General features: G+C 42.8%; 1 protein-coding gene across 1 annotated transcript in view; it reads right to left on the reverse strand.

Moving 5' to 3' along the window:
• Nucleotides 1-1,025: 1,025 nt before the first annotated feature.
• Nucleotides 1,026-16,988, reverse strand: part of sema3aa (sema domain, immunoglobulin domain (Ig), short basic domain, secreted, (semaphorin) 3Aa) — a gene marked incomplete at its 5' end in the record, with an annotated part of 33,179 nt that continues 17,216 nt past the window's right edge. Inside the window, 14 exons of the mRNA XM_083934713.1 lie at nucleotides 1,026-2,616; nucleotides 3,280-3,428; nucleotides 3,511-3,578; nucleotides 5,222-5,379; nucleotides 5,609-5,650; nucleotides 5,763-5,854; nucleotides 6,148-6,367; nucleotides 6,536-6,680; nucleotides 9,627-9,696; nucleotides 9,809-9,923; nucleotides 10,061-10,203; nucleotides 12,809-12,928; nucleotides 13,023-13,113; nucleotides 14,011-14,130. Coding sequence (XP_083790839.1) covers nucleotides 1,882-2,616; nucleotides 3,280-3,428; nucleotides 3,511-3,578; nucleotides 5,222-5,379; nucleotides 5,609-5,650; nucleotides 5,763-5,854; nucleotides 6,148-6,367; nucleotides 6,536-6,680; nucleotides 9,627-9,696; nucleotides 9,809-9,923; nucleotides 10,061-10,203; nucleotides 12,809-12,928; nucleotides 13,023-13,113; nucleotides 14,011-14,130 — 2,268 coding nt within the window. The 3' untranslated portion in view covers nucleotides 1,026-1,881. The remainder of the gene's footprint in view (nucleotides 2,617-3,279; nucleotides 3,429-3,510; nucleotides 3,579-5,221; nucleotides 5,380-5,608; nucleotides 5,651-5,762; nucleotides 5,855-6,147; nucleotides 6,368-6,535; nucleotides 6,681-9,626; nucleotides 9,697-9,808; nucleotides 9,924-10,060; nucleotides 10,204-12,808; nucleotides 12,929-13,022; nucleotides 13,114-14,010; nucleotides 14,131-16,988) is intronic.

The following is a 16,988-nucleotide window of genomic DNA, read 5'->3' on the forward strand; positions in this document are numbered from 1 at the left end:
AGACAGGGGGTACCACTGTTGAATCGAAGTTTGAGGAGCTTGGATCTTCAACAGCTTTGGCCAGAGTATCATGAGTTGTTAATATCACTGTTTTGGCAAAAGGACAAAAGTAATTCACACCTTGCTTTTAGGGGAACTTTACCTGTCACACAAAACACGCAAAGAGACAATAAAAAAGATGCACTTACTGTAGGTAGCATTCACATGCAGTAGGCTATAACGTGTCTTCTCCTTCAGACTAGATTTAACATTTTTCTCCACTATTTCTTACAGAGATTCACAGCTAATGTTTTTCAGTTTGGGGAATTATCTTACACAGAATGGATACTGGATGAACAAAGACGTGTGCATGGATTTGGGAGAAAGAAAAAAACGTAAAGAAATCATCCTTTATGGAAGTCAAAAAGAGACAAAATTGTGCTTATCGTTAGTGGGGTCTCTGTCAAAAATGTAGCATTGACACAATCCCCTGTACTGTACTCGCGCTCCTGAAGTCATGTTCAACCCTTTAATCCCCAAAAATGGATTCCTTTACACAATTTCAACCAGTTGGTCCATCGAAGTTTTCTAAGTCGCTGTTGCCGTGGTTTCTCCAATATATTGATGAGCCAAAAATACCATAATATCAAAAATAAATGCAACCCTTTCACAAAACAATGAGCAATAAATAATAATCAAGTGGTGTTCTTGTACTGTACTGTATATGTACTGTATATACACAGAGGGTTTAGTTTGTTGTATATATGTACACGAAACAACTGTCAGTCTATTTCAGACTGGCTTTTTAGCATAGTCTACAACTGGAATTCGTGCCCAGATTCTATAAATCCCAGAAAAAGCAACAACATAATAACTTACACAGAATCCCCAAGCGCAGAAGGGATAATGCACAATGGGACTACTGTGTTGCTTGTAATTTTTGCCCCCCCCCCAATAGAAGCACTGGTCTGGAAAGGAAATATAAAAGGAAAATGTAACTTTTTTTTTTAGGTAGGGTGTAAAAAAAAAAAAAAAAAAAGCCTCTAGAATTCCATAAAATAACTAGCTTATTAAAACATTGATCGACAACAACATGCACAATGCTTTCCCAGCCTCGGGTCGAGAAGGTTATGGTGAAGCTCTTTCTCTGCACCGCGGCATGACTTTGCAGTTTTTGCATGTAATAATGCTTCTATTTGCTTTTGAGGGCCCCCTGGTGCGACCCTTCCCTTTCCTCCTTTAAGGGTGCTGTTGTCCCGTCTTCACCCGAAAGACTACACGGAAGGTTCGTTATTCCTCAAACAGTTCTTCAAAATAAGAGTTTTTGATCCATTCCATATACACTATCTTGGAGTTCACATGCTCGGGTCGAAGAGGGCAGCAGGTTGCAGTGGATTCATAATTCCTGCTTCCATAAATGTCTGTGTGTCTATTAATGTCCCCCACAACTGTCCTCTCGGCATATAAAGTCCATCTGCTTATCAACAAACACCTCACTAAACATGTCTGCCCCAGTCTTATTTTAGTAGCTTATGTACAGGAGGTTTAAGTGTCTGCCAGGCAGTATCCCAGGCAACCAGCCGTATCCTCACACATTTACAGTATGCATTCCAGTTTTTCAGTCCTCTATTCATTTTTGTCCTCTTCACAGGTTATGTGCATTTGTGTATGTGTCTTTGAATGAGAGCTTAATTGGTGTTGCAGCTCATGTATTTATACCTAGGAGAGTATGTGCTGCTGTTTTTCTTTTATTGGTTTTTGTTCTCATGTTATGGTGAGGTCACTGAATCATACATTGGACACACAATCTATAGAATGTGTTGGTGCGTTTATGTGTGGATGCATGGGTTTGTGCTTGCGTGTGTAGATCTGGTTGCATGTGTGCATCTCTGTGCTTTTTCCTCAAACGCTACGTGGGGGTCTTTGAAGCTCATGGGTCCTCCTGTTGCGTCCCTTCTTATTTTCCTGCATCCGTCTCCACTTGGCCGCGTGCTGGCTGCTTGCCCGGGCCCCCCCTGCAGCAGCCTGAGAGCCAGTCAGGCTGCCCTGCCCTTTCTGGCCGTTTTGCGTCTTCTGATTGTTCTTAGGTGCCTGGCCACTCGACGTACCCAGATTTGATTGACTTTTCTGGGCAGTCTGGCTCCGTGCTGGCTCTTCGACGGTCGGAGCTCCAGCCTGGGGCCAGGCCCTGCTCTGTGGTGGACTGGCTTGCTGCTTCTGGGCGTTGGGAGCCAAAGCTTTAGGCCGTAATGCAGGATTGGAAACGGCGGTGCTGTCAGGTCTACCCTGACTGTTGCTGTTGGGCGTCTTCACCCTCTTCTGTTTGCGCTCTTTCTTCCAAACTCGATCACAAAACTCCTCCACACTGTTGAGGTCTGGGTGGTCCAGAAGAGACAGGAAATCTCTATACCACAGCCTTTGCTTCGGGGAGTGACCTACCCCGCCTCCTGCACTGGAAAGGCCGGGTAGTATATCACCCAGTTTTTGGGCGGGAATGACCTGGAGGTTGAGGCGCAGTAGTGGCTGGATAAAGCCGTGTTCGACAGCCTGGCAGTGGTAGATGCCTGTGTCTGACTGGGTCAGACTGCGTATGAGCAGGCCCTGGTCTGTACGGAGCACTCTGTCATCTAGCTTGATCTGAAAAAAGACAGAGGGAAAGATGAAGAAATGAATATAGAGAAACACATTAGAAACAGGGTAGAAGACAAACAGAGTTAAAGGTCCCGTATTCTGCTCAGTTTTAGGTTCATACTTGTATTTTGGGTTTCTACAAGAACATGTTTACATTATTTATTGCAAAAAAACAACACATCTTCCACATACTGTCTGTCTGAATATACCTGTATTCACTCTCTGTCCCTCATTTTCTCACTTGTCTCTTTAAGAGACATAAGCTTCAAAATTCATGGATCTGTTACTTAAGTTGAACTTTTTATTCATACCACCAGGACCTAAAACTACACGCCCTGAACGCCCGGTCAGACAAATACAGCCACAGTAGAAAGTCAGGCAAAAGTAATTGGTTACATCATAGGGGTCAAAAGTCAGTCTAAATATCCACACCCCTAGGTTACCACCCTTTAGGTCACTGGGGTTAAAAGGTCAAAAGGGTCAAAAGTCATTACATGATAACACAGAGAAAGAAAGATGTTGTCTTTGGCAGAGCAATGATGTTTGCAGCAACTGAATTGGCGTGAAATTTAGCTATAGTCCATATTGGGATGTGTGGGTTTTACAATAATCCAGCTGCAATTTTTCACATTTTCTGTTGCCTGCTTTAAAGAGAAGAAACATACACACCTCGTGCTTGCGGTCATCGTTGTGCTTCTGCAGCTGCCAGTAAATGAGCGCTCTCTGGGATTTGGGGCTGCACTCTAGAAACATACTGCTGTTCTCAACGCCGTACACACTCCTGTCCTCTACGCTGCCTCCTATGCCGTCCGTGTCTTCTGCTCAGGCAAAAACAAACACAATAAGTGTGTGGCAAGAAAAGGAGAGAATGTATGTGTTTGTGTATAGTCAATTAGGTACCATGATGCTGAAGATCTGAGCACTGGGAGAGAGGGTCTCCGTTTCTGATGTCCTGTCGCCTGGTTCGCCTGGGAAGAAACCCCAATGAAAGTTAATGGCAGTAGTGGGTTTACTGGTAGTTTAAGCAACACATGCTCTTATTACTTTTTTGTTCTCTGTACTGTTCAATTTCAACCACTAGGGGGCAATGTTACACAATACTAATTCTCATGCTTAGAGAGGTTTATTAAACCCTCACTCTGTTAAATCTCATGAGTGAAAAAAACTAAAACCTGGCAGAATGCAAGAAACATAAACCTGCCGAGCAATGAAACAGCGTGCTTCATTGCCTTCTGATGAGCCGTTATTATGAAACACATACAGCATTGTTTTGCCCTTGAAATTTCTTGTAAAAAAAAATCAGCCCCGCTTTCTGTCCTGTTGATATGAAAGTCAACTATGTCGTTCAGCAAGGCGTTTTCATAGCCTGGCGAATAAGTGTGAATGTGTCGCCGCTGTTCCTAGTTGTCATGGTCGCATTTAAAATCTCTAACTGGCGCTGTAAAAATCAAAGCGGAGAAGAGCTGGGGTAAGCCAAAGGTGAGGCGTGGTTGGATAGAAGGAAATAAAGCAGATAGAGGAAAACATCGAACAGTCAGATGTAAAAAAGAAACAGATGGAGTGAAATGGTCAGTATGTGCGTATGTCCATTCTGCACACAAAATATGGCGGCTAACATGCCTCCTTCTTTACTTCTGTGTGCCATACATATTTGGACAATTTCTGTGTCTTTCTCACACATGTCCCTCCCGAATGTTTCCTGGGCTAACATTCCTGTCTTTTTTGGCCGTCTGAGCACGTGCAGGGCCGGGTGTCTGGTTCTCATTCTGGGAGGGAAAATATTTTAGCATTGAGGAGAGCAAAGACAAGTCGGTCTTGGCCTTAACCACGGGGTGTGCCACCTTTTCTGTAACCCTGCCAAGACGGAGTATACCCACTGGCCTACTTGTGCTGGTGTGAGAAGTTTTGCATGAATGAGATGCAAGGGTGTAGTGCTATGTGTGTGTGTGTGTGTGTGAGGGCTGTGGTGGTCAGCCTAATCCCGCTGGATACAGCAGAGGGTAATTTGAGGGTGTGTATGTTCATACCTCCTGGCAGCAGGGTGAAGCGGTCAGACAGCTCCTGTTGGCTATAATTTAGTGTGTGTGTGCTTGTGTAGATGTATATACATGTGTGTCTTTTTATGACTGTGTGTGTGTGCATCTTTGCTTTAGGGCAACGGGATCACAACTCAGAACAACTGCTGCTGGCAGAAGTTATAACCCAGGTTGCTGGATCGTACCTCTTGGAATGCATACTTGGCCTGTGTGTATTTAATGACTGTATTTTGTGCCCGTGTAATATTCTGACAGATTACTTCCATGCTTAGATGTTTTTGGCATGTACCGTGTAACTGTGTACTTTTTTTTTTGGATTCACAGCACTTGCTAATAGGCCGGTCGAGGTCTGAGGTTACAGAAACAAGGTTGAGTATTGAGATGCCCTTGAGCAAAGCATTTAAAGCCAATTGCAAGAGCGGACTGCAGGTGCACTGATAACTCCCAGGTGTAACTGTGTATGACGGCATTAAAACAAAGGCAGGATGTTGCTGAAAAGAAGCATGCAGGCTCAGCAAAACCCTCTGAGGATAAATAAAGGTCAAAGATGTGTTTTGGTGCGTGCATGCTCCTACCTCTTGGCGGTAGGAAAGTATCTCGAGCACTCGCTGCCGTCCCAGGCGCAGTAAGGGTCTCTGGCCAGGCAGCACTCAGCGCAAGCTTTCCCATACACCTCACAACGGTGTAAAGACATCTGCGATACACCAAGGCCAGAGCCAAGGTACAGCTGTTGCTGTAGGAGCAAAAGAAAGTGCAAGGATGTAAAAATTGAGTACTCCTGTGAGGCTCAGTTGTAAAAAGAAGGTGGTTGTGGGTTTGGCTCTCAGTAGGCACATTAGATAGCCTTGTTTTAAAATATCAGTGTTTGCTTAAAGGCCCAGAAGTTCTCACTTTTTCTGTTTCGCTTCTAGCCCTGTCAACAACTTCTGGATAAGTGATTATGTGCGAAAATAAGTCTTTACCTGCTTGGTGGACAGCTCCATAGCAGTAATGGGAGTCGGCTCCTGTACAAAACAAATACAGGACAGCTGCGTTAACTACCACATCTATGGACATCGTGTGTATATTTATAGGTATCGGCTGCATAAATTGTTCGTGACATTTTCAGTGTCATACCCGAAATACAGTCATCTCTTCAAGCACCACCTCTTCAAGGTCGTGCCAGCTCTCTCTGGGGATTGTCACCACCTTCAGTACTGTGCCCATGTCTGAAAGAAAATAGCCATTCAGATACAGTGTATATTTATACATGTGTTTTGCTCATGTATGAATCGTCTTTGCTTACTAGTAAATAATGAATAAATCACAGATTAAAGCCTCAATCTGTGGCTGCCACTGTGTTGGATATATACAGCCCTCTTGCAAACCAAGTATCTTTCATAATAATAATAATAAAGTTGAATATGGGTTCTACTGCACTATATGATTAAATTTCAATATGTATCATAAATATACTTCCAAGAACAAAAAAAGCAGCTTTTGTTTTGGACCGGTTGTGTACCTGTCCCAATGAACATGACGTCATACTGTCCGTCTTCTGCCTCCACTCTGTCCACCACCAGCTGGGAGAACTGGTAGTCCACGTCTGTCCGCACCATGATGGGACGCCCGCCTATCGGGTGCACTGGGTTGTACATGGCTGGGTGACCCCTGGCGAAGGTGATAACATCATCAGGGAGGTCTTTGGTGGAGTCAAATCCTCCAAATGTCTTGCTGGGGCACTGAGAATCAGACCAAAATAGCAGGCAGGTAAGTAGATGATTGACAGTGTACGATTAATGTTTCTTGTATCTCATGAATGTATATCTATGTCATTCCTGTGTGCTTATTTGACTGTATTTCTTGTCATTTCACTGCATGTTTGGACAATTTTTCATGTGGAGACTCACAGTGCCAGGGCGGGGGTAGGGCACCCTCCCTTGGAAAGGCACCCACTGGTAGGTGGGTCCATCTCTGTGGGCGTAAGGACCCAGGAAAACCCTCCTGATGTCGGCCATGTTGTACATGCACACTGCTGAGCCTTTAAAGATGTTACTGTGGAGCAAGAGAGAGAGAAACTTAGACTTAGAAGGGGTGAGAGACTAAAATAAACTAGACTTATTTGCCTCGGCCAACCAGTCAAGTTACAGTTTACATCCAAACTGCCCAGGTTTTACATAATACATATAGTGAAGTATTAAGTGTATTTTTTTGGGCGACACGTGAATGCTTCACACACATCTTCAACCTTGCAGCACAGAAGAACTTTACAGTCACCACAGTTTCAAGATTAGTGTCACCAATTCAGTATCTGACCAAGTGTTTGTCCTTTCTCTTCTGTGAGATATGGTGTTAAATGGACATATGGACATAAACATGATGATGTCACAGCAAACTTGACCTTTTGGATATAAAAATATCGTTACCTCATCATTATTGTCCAATTAGACATTTGTGTGAGATGCTGTCAAAATTAGCATAGGAATTATGGACTTGAGTTATGAAAAACAAAACGTTTTTGTGAGGTCACAGTAACCTTGACCTCCAAAATCTAATCAGCTCATCCTTGAGTCCCAGTAAAAGTTTGTGCCATTTCGTGCATATTTGAAGACATGTCTTCAAGGGGTTCCTAAGATATTGTGTTCACAAGAATGGGAGACAGACAGACAACCCAAAAACAGAATGCCTTCGGCCATGGCTGTCGCTGGCGCAGAGGCATATAAAAAGATTTTCAGGATGACGAGAGGAAGGGAGTGAGAGGGCGGTGAAAGAAAGAAAGATGACAGAGACAAACAAAAGGGATTCATAAACGATCGGTCACAAGACAGGGATTAGGAGCTTGTGAAATACTGAAGAAAGACAACAAAATGACCCTTCATCGCACAAAGACAGAGGGGAGAAAGGTTGTCATTACCTAAGTATAGGAATGACAGATTGGAACTTCTCTCTGATTGCTTCCAGCCACTTGAGAACAGACAGGAATTTGGGCACGCCACCAAAAAAACAAGAGACCTGGTTCAGAGCATATTTGAAATCCCCTCCAATATTTTGCGAGCACTCGCTCGAGCCAGATGGGTGGATTTTTGCTTTCACTCGCCAGACAAGGTCCAAAGCAGGCAAGGTCAATCAATCAGGGAAAGTTTGTGGATTTTATTTCAATTCATGCTCTATCCTGGGTCATCCAGAAGACAGTAACTTGAGCCGTGACTCACTGAAGTGGAACATTCGGGAGTTTCACCGGAATATTCCAAGATATATATTACAAAAGAGTTAATAAAATATTCCTGCAGAGATTGTGACAAAGTGAGCTGGCTGTTTAAATCTCTGTGCACCATGGAGTCTATTAAACTCTATATGGGGGATTTGTTTCACAATTTTATAGACTTGTAATTATGTGCGTGTAGGTTAGATGTTCAAAAATCCTCACTCGTCAGCTTTTTTACAGATGGCAGATTTTAATTTGGACAGCCAGTCTCTTGCATTTGCAGGCGCCAAATGCTTCAATAAGATTCACTGACGTGCTTTGTCTTGCTGACTGCAATGGGAAGTCGTATCAGACTAATTAGGGATGTGGCTGGCATTCACACAGCCGACAGTACCCACCAAAGCAAGGAAGATGAATGGATTAGCATTTGAAAATGTTAATTACAGAGAAATTCAATTAACTCCGGGGGCAAAAAAAAGACACTCAATATCTATGCTTAAGAGGAAGGGCAGAACATGTGTTTGTGCAGATACACACAGCCTGAGAGAGAGGCACACAAATTCAGTTAATGCACACACACACACACACACACACAAACAGCAGCACAATCAAACATTGATCTGTCAGTGGCAGCTTCTTTGTGCCTCATTAAGCAGTGATATTAAAAGCTGGTCCCTCTGAATCTCTGCTCTATTCATCTCTGAAAACCGGCCACTTAGAAAACCAATTAAACCACTCTAATTCCTCAATGCCCCATAATTGAATTTTAAAATGTGCATGTGTGTGTGTGTGTGTGTGTGTGTGTGTGAGAGAGAGAGTGCAGGCACACATGAGGGTACGTAGGTGTATTCCCACCACCGCGCAGCGACCTCTTGCTTTGAATACATTTCCAGAAAGCGGAAAAAGCCACACGGGCCTAATGATGCAAGGCGCCTGTCGGTATGCGTTAGCTTGTGCCGCCGTTCTATTCAGCCTGTCTTATCATTAGCAGTGATTGATGGTGAAGTGTTTGTCCTCCTTTCAAAGAGGTTCAGAGACACTATCGGACACAAAATACCCACCCCCCTCCTCCTTCCCAAATGCAAATTCATCATCATCATGATAAGTGCCACCATCTGTGCCATTTCAACTCACTTATCTGCCTTGCCCCATGCCTTCACCTCTCCGCATGCTTCAATAAAACCCCGCCCTGCCTTCTGAAAAAAAACCCTATTCAAGGCCCGGGGCGGCGGCCAGGGGAGAGATGCACGTTACTGCTGAGTGAATATCGTGTTTCTCTCGCTCCCTCCTGCTCCATAATCTGATTTCCCTACAAAGCCTCTGCCAAGGTTTCAGTGGAAAAAAGGGGGACAGGTAGCAGGAAACGGGGAATCGGCTAAAAAGTAATCTCCATTCAGAGACGTGGGGAGGGGTACTCTGTGAGAGGAAAGCAACCATAAGACACCTGTAAGTGGATTACAGGACGGGGAGCGCTGTCTGGGAATTTGACGGGGGCACGCTTGGTCGCTCGCATCCTGCCGTGTCATTTAGGAAATTACGGATAAAGGGATGGAATAAAGAACGTGAAAGGGAAGAATTTTTGAAAGGAAATATGGAGTGTGCGTTTTTCAAATGCAGAGGAAATAACTTGTGCAGGATGGTTGCCTGTTCAATTTCTATCAGCTCATCTGATCTCCTAGCAACAAATCAACAAAACAAATATGATACTACCAGCGTCTGTCAAGCTGTTTGAGAATGTGGGCCTCTGCACGCACATTTTTGGAGGTCATATGAAAAGATCTGGATGGGTTTTGTACCTGGATGTGGTGAATACAGCGTAGATAAGTGGATTCTTTGGGTCCTTGGAGCTCATGAGAAACACGTCCTCTGAAAAAAACAAAGCAAGATGGGGTGAAGGTGAGGTTTTTTCAACAGCATATGAAAGAGAATTTGTCAGGGTCATGTTTTTTTCAAGTACAAATAGAGAATACACACTTACGTAGCTCATCAAAGTGTGTATCAATGCCATTGACCCCGGGAACTGAACACATTAGCCGAGCCTTGAGGAAAGTGGTCCACTTGTTCACCAGACTCCTGTGACCTCCCATGTCATTCTGTGTTACAAACACAAAAATACATCTGCAAACTCTGACATAAACATGTAGGTATCGCTCTAAGACCATGCAGGTATGTAAGAAATCACTGCTTCGGAGTAAACTGTGATAAGGATTTTGTATGTGTGTGTTGTTACCTTACACAGTTGTCCTATCCTGGCGATCGTAGCCTTGCCAGTGTGCTCTCCGTCCATGGCGTTCTCTTTGAAAAACAGGAAGATCTTGTCGTCTTCAGGGTTGTCACTTTCTGGGATCAAGTGAACACCTACGAACCTGGGGTCTGGAGGGAGGGGAAAAAGGAAATTAATGAAGCACAGAAAACACATTGGACGTAGTAAAATATCAGTCATTTTACGATCCAACCTGTGTCCCAATGACAATGCTTTCACCCCTATTTTACACCTCCGAAACCAAATCCCCTGTGATATTCTCCAGTCACGGCTCAGTTATAACAGCCATTCACTTTACACCCTGGTGTTACAGTATCTGACTTTACCCCAAGTGAGCGCTCCAAGTCCAAATCCCACATAACCCCCTTCTCCAGGCCACATCCTCGCAAACACACATGGCTCTGATTGTCCCCGGTAACACTTGAATAAATGTATCTTAAGCGCGGGGGGAAATCAAAGCTAAATGCGCCAGCCGAGGCCTTAGGGGCTGGGATATCTCTTGACTTGAAGGGGGCACGGGGACTGAAGAAAAGTGGCCGCAGTCACTGAGGCGTCGTCACAAGTAAAACGAGCCCGTGTCTAAAAGCTTCGGGGGTTAGCTGGAGAGAAACATGCAGTGCCATGTTACGCCTCCATGGCCGTTTAGGATATAGAGTAGCTGTGAAAAAGATGAGTGTGGCCAAAGTGGGAAGCAGATTTATAAGCCTTGTAAGGGGTGCGAGACCCCTGGGAATGAATCATGTGTACCCCACACACAACTCATAGGTCTATTGTGAATATGTGCCATTAAAGCAACACATTCATAAATCTAACATCGCGGGCCCTCGCATACAAAAACAGGCTTCTGCCGGTGTCGCCAACGGTCGAGGTCATACAATTCATTACACTTTATTCCCTGCATTCAGTCGAGGTTTAATCCAACTTCAATGTTGAGTGAGAGGACATTAAAGGGTGAAGATGTGTAAATAAATTGTGTGAATAAAGACCAGCAAAGCCAAAGCTACCGTTTAAATCCTTTTTTTTTTTTTTTTTTACAATCAAATGCTATTAAGGATTCATTCCCAAGTTTCTTTCTTGTTCCATTTGAGTACCATGTAACCTTGTTGATAAAGGCTCAATGGAATATCCCCATCCCAGTAATCCATGCAATTACAAGCCCCTCTTTGTTGAGAAGGAGTTGGATTTTGCCGGGGACCAACGGATACAATCCTTGGCGCATTTGTTTGAACAAGGTGAAAGATCGATGGGGATTAAGGCTGTAACAATGGCTTCTCCATTTTGAATCACTCTTTATTAACATGTCATAGCAATCAGCGCTGCAGAGAACATTGTTTGTGATTTTTGTGCCGGGGCTGGGGGGTGGGGGTGGTTGAGAGGAACTGGGAGGAATTTGACTCCACTACGGGAAAACAGCTGAGAGCGGATTAGTTCTGTGGGAAAGAGGGGGAAAAAGGGATGGCACAGCTTGAGGGAAAGGTTCAAACTGACCTTTTGTGGCTCCCTAAGTCCTCCGCGGTGCCGAAAGATAGCCAGACAGACTGAACAGTCAATAACCCTCACTGCTGTGCTAATCTTACTAGCACAGGCAAATCCAGTGACTTTGTGAATGGGCTCTCATATCTGATGTCTGCACATGAATGGAAATGATTGGAGACTTGAGGCTTGTGAGAGAATTCAATGCTGCAAAGTCCACTGAAAGGTATTCTTTCTCCAAAACTGGCCAATGACAAGGGTTTACTTCCACCTGATACTGGAAAGTGGAGGTTTAAGTGGGCCGTGAGTGTACCATTTTATTTTAATAATTAAGTTTAGTTGGATTTTTTGAGGTTTGACAATAAATGTTATCCATTTTTTTGCAATCTAGGGAATATTAGCTTCCGCTGTAATCTTGTAGATAGAAATGGCCTCTTAAAAAAAAGGGTAAACAAATTCGAGTGGACTACAGTCCACAGTCCAATGTCAAATTATTTCACAATGTTTTTCATGAAGAAAAAATAGATCGTACAAAACATACATCCAATTTTTTTCAGGAATAGCATTTCACCAGGGCGAAAAGTCAGATTTTTTGGAATGTTGATTATTTTTTCACCTGTCAATCACAGGCGCAGTTTGCATTGGTGGACGTAGGCAAAAATGCTTGTAGGGATTTAAATATTAGTTACGGTAAAGCCTTCCTCTATAATAATGAATACAAAGGGTAAACTAATTGTGTGATTGGGACTATTTCCATGAAACATTGGCTCTGGTCTAAATCTGTATGGTGGCCTGCATGCTATTCCCTGTGGCATCGGGGTGCCCAGCGGTCTTCCAGAGACCCGATCTGCCTCACTCTTGGGGGGAGGACTGAGAAGCAGAGAACACACGTTGTCCTCTGGGACAAAGTCCTTCGACTGCGACCTCATATCAGACAGGAGAACCGGCTGAATTTAAGTTGTTACTCAGATGAAAAGAAACTAACTAGGATTCCCTCAGTGGTTGCAAACAGTGGTGATTGAGGAAATGGGAGACAGCTTGCCTGGTGTTGCTCGTCATTCTGATCGAGGTTCAGCCTGTGGATGCTGTGAGGCCTATAAGGAGCCTGTTGGGTCCCATCTTCTTGCAATTTTTGCAATATTCACTCACTCATTCTGGATATTAGTTGGGATATGACAATGCACCTGCCGCTATCTTGATTATTCATTTTCGTGTCAACAGTGTCCCGATCATTTTATTTACCATTCAGCCATCTTGAATCATGCTGCTCTGTTCTGATTGGATGATGATCTCCCAGGGTACGGAAAATAGCGAAGTCCCTTCCCATGAAATCAGCAGATGTTCCAGAGTACAGCTCTCCATCTGCCAGAGAGAAAAAGTGTAGTTAGGAATAAACAATCAGTTCTGGAGTGAATGTGTACTTCCTGGAACTAATCAGGAGGGAGATCAAACTCACCGATCAGAAGCGAGGCTGAGAGCATTTTGGGGTCATAGGGGCTTTTCCCGCGGCCGTTCTCGAAATGCGAGGCCAGTCGAAAGATGTTGTCCTGTGGTGGAAAGGGTCAAAGTTCAACAAGAGGCTAGTGAAAGCCACATTAAGCCCGGTTAAAAGTACATTTATAGCCTGTGTTTCAAATTACACCAAATTCTCATTTTAGCATGCTGCTTTTGGGATGGTATGCCTCAGCCAGGCATGGGCAAATTTACACCACTGACTTGTTTTGCTTCACTGACAGATTAACAATTATATATGCGACAAAAAGGAATGATAGGGAATAAAGTAGGGCCGTGCAGCAAATACACAGCTTACCCCAGAATCTATGAATATATCAAGAAAAGTCAAAAAAGAGAGACCCATCTTACCCAGTTCTCTTTAAATTAATTACTGACAACACTACTTTAAACTCAGCAGATCTCATGCAGGGTCTTCTATACTCGAAACCTGCATGGTGCAAACAGTCATTCCCCTCCCTATTGTCTGACTGAAGAACCCATGCTGGTACATTGATTAACCTATAAACTTTCATCAAGATGACTGATTTAACTTTTATCTATGGTGAGAGGTTGTTCAATTTCCGAACGGCTGAAGTCGAACCGTGTAGTGACCACAGTTTTTTTCACTTGGTCGCACAAAAGAAAACATTGATGAGAAGATAATTAATGAAGGGAATGGTCATGGTGAGAGAGAGGAGAGGGAGAGGGAGAGAGAGAGAGAGAGAGGGAGAGAGAGAGAGAGAGAGAGAGAGAGAGAGAGAGAGAGAGAGAGAGAGAGAGAGAGCTGTTACACTTTCTGCACACAAATTATTACTCTAGCACTAGTGTCACATTTCATGACTCATCAATGAACGCTCTATTGAAATCTAGATGAACATTTGCATATATATAACTGATTAAACATGCAGAAAGAAAAAGAAGCATCAACATAAATGCACCCAATGTATTACCTCTGCCCTCTTGCCCATTTCCAGAAAGGAACAGATGGGGTGGAAGGCTCCTGTGCCACAGACATACAGGTGGGTCTGGTTGTAGGGTTGGAGGACCCGGATGAAGTTAGAACACTCTTTCTGGAAAGGAAATGAGAAATGGAACATCAAAAACCAGAACAAATGTATACTTTCAAACAGTGAAAATTACATCTGCCAAAGAGATTTTGTGTTTGTAATACCTGTCTCTGTTTATGTAGTAATCTTACCAGCTTAGGATATTATATTGCCCTGCAAAGCATGTGAAACTTTGGGGATTTTTTTAGGAAAGAGATTGCATATGTTCCTGAGAAAAGCCTCCTCCATAGCATAAAGTTTAAATTAAGTTTTATCCTTTATGAAAACAGCGTTGACACTTTTAATAGAAAAAGGCGCCGCTGTGATTCAGTTGAAAATAGAGACTAATAGGAAGCAGAGAATAATGGAGAATAGAGGAAAGCTCAGATGGAATTCCCTTTAAAGCGGGGACTTTCCAGTTGGATTGGAAACTGAGTCTCCTTCAAGGAAATCCCACCTGTACGTCAAATCAGGCCAATCTGCCTCAGATCTTTAATGATCCATGTGTTTGAATTTACTGAGGGTGTTTGGGTTGGCTCTCCAGCACATGTTGATAGTCCCAGTGGTGTGAGACTGTTTATTAGAGTGCTAATCAACAGGATTGGTTAATGTAGGAGGGTTATTAGAAGCCCCGAGGAGTTGATTTGGGCACATGTGTTTAAGAGATTAGGTTGGGGTTTGGCTTATTATAAATACATGCTGAATATCCACGTAACAAATAAGTAGATATTTGCTTGGGGATTTGGAAAAGGCAGCGCACACATCACATGTGGGCAAATTACCCTTCTTTTTTCCTCCCTTTAACACATGCATAGCTCCAGGCTTCTTAACATCGCTGACATTTCAGTTTGATGATTTGATGATGTCCCTCATACGGGACACAAATGGATTTGAAGCATCACTGATTTCAGGTTGTGAGTGATGACATTTCCACGTTGACTCTGGGATCACACTGTAAATGTTTTGCAAAAAAAGTAAAAAAGAGAAAAAATACCTTCTTGCTATTATTCAGAAAGGCAGAAACTCATGTTTAAGCTCTGACTCTTTCGCCTTCTCAGTAATCTGCTTAAAAGGATAGTTTGGATCTTTTGAAGTGGGGTTGTATGAGGTACTTACATAGTCATTACCTGCAGTAGATGGTGGATAACTCTTCAATAAATGTATTTCCAAACAAATGTCCTCATAACTATTTCTTTAATATGAAATCTGATTTGAATTTAATATGGAAACATTAACTTGTTGTAATACAAACTGCAGCATGCTAGTAGTTTCTAACTGACCAGGTTTAACTGTGTGTGTTATCATTAACCCACTGTCCCAACAACGTTTACACATTTCAGCCACAGGACTATTGCTGAGTTCGCAGAGGACTAGACTAAACTCGAATGATTTCTCGTGGCTGACCTCAATCCGGAACGACTCTGTGTCTATTTGACTGTGTAACCTAATGACTTTACCCTCTGTGTTTTCTACTGTTGAGCAATGGGAGCATGTGTCCCCCCACATCATTCTCACAACCTTATTATATGCGTTTCACCAACTCCTATAATCCCCTCCAATGTCAGCTCTGTTTAGGATTTTACATGGCTGTCGTCGAGTTAGACTCATTAGCTACGTGGTAGGTAGAATGCACATAAACACTGAAGGATGTCAGTTACGCGAGTCACTCAAACATGCGGCTGTCTTGCCCCCAGGTGAAAAATGGTTTCCCTGATCACAAACCATGTCATTATGTGAAAACCAAAACACCCGCAGAGGATAAATGAGTAATTATAGGATCAAACTAATGACTCTCTTTGGACTTGGTATTGATGATGACTTTCCATGGGAGAAATGGATGGACGGATTTGTATTTGGCTTTGTATATGTTTGGATAAATTGAGTGAATTTTGAGATTATGCTGAGGTTTCTGATTGAATAAGGAAAATGTAGCTTTTGGGGAAGGGATAGGTTTAACACACTTCATTCTCGTCACAAGGAATTGTAAGCCTGCCTGATGCTCTCCGCGTATGGCTTTGGCTTTACTGGAGCACACGGCCGCGAGGTAAAAAACCTTTTCATTATTAAAGTTTCGACGCCAGGTGTGTCTTCATCAGTCAAACAGTGCAGAGACTTAATATGCCCTATTAAACAAAGAATGGCTCGACACAAGACTACTGTACAAACTTAAAATTCGGACTATGCAATCGCACGTCATTACATTCAATGTAATCGCAGCTCTCCTGCGTCTCTTAAAAAAAAAAATCACATTTTATTGAACTTATTATTGAACCATCAGGACTTAACAAGGAGCCAGGCCTGATTTGTTTTTTTATAGCCTTAAGCCAAGCCTTTCTTCTTGTTAGTATAGGCGCTTTAATATAATGTGGTGTGATGTGATGTCGTAATATTTATATATGTCCTTTTTTAATCAATTAAACTAGAACCCTATCAAGTGAACATGCAGCCCATTCTTCCAGTGTATGATGTAGGAGAGCTATTTAAGATATTGAATAGGCTAATTATATTGCTTTTTTACAAGTAATGTATTATTATTATGATATATTTTAAATGGATGCAGTTGCTGATGTAATGTCTTAAATAGTTACTTATGTATTTACCTTTCTTTTTCTCTTTTCGATTATTGTATCACTGTAAACCCTGCCTACATGCAGCTTATCGTCCCCTCCCTATTTTTCTAGCCATTATAGAATAAGTTCCTAATTATAAGAGGTTATTTAAGAGAAAGTGGATCTCTGTACTGACTCTACTAAAGAGGCACATGGCATCGAAATGTTAGTCCTTTAATAAAGTGTGTTGCCTCCAGTATACTTTGGACCAAATCTCTTAAGTCTCCCCCGATGTAGGAAAACTTTTCCTTTATTTAATTTTTCCTTTAATAT

The sequence above is a fragment of the Echiichthys vipera genome, assembly GCF_963691815.1.
Source record: "Echiichthys vipera genome assembly, chromosome: 20".
Lineage (NCBI taxonomy): Eukaryota > Metazoa > Chordata > Actinopteri > Perciformes > Trachinidae > Echiichthys > Echiichthys vipera.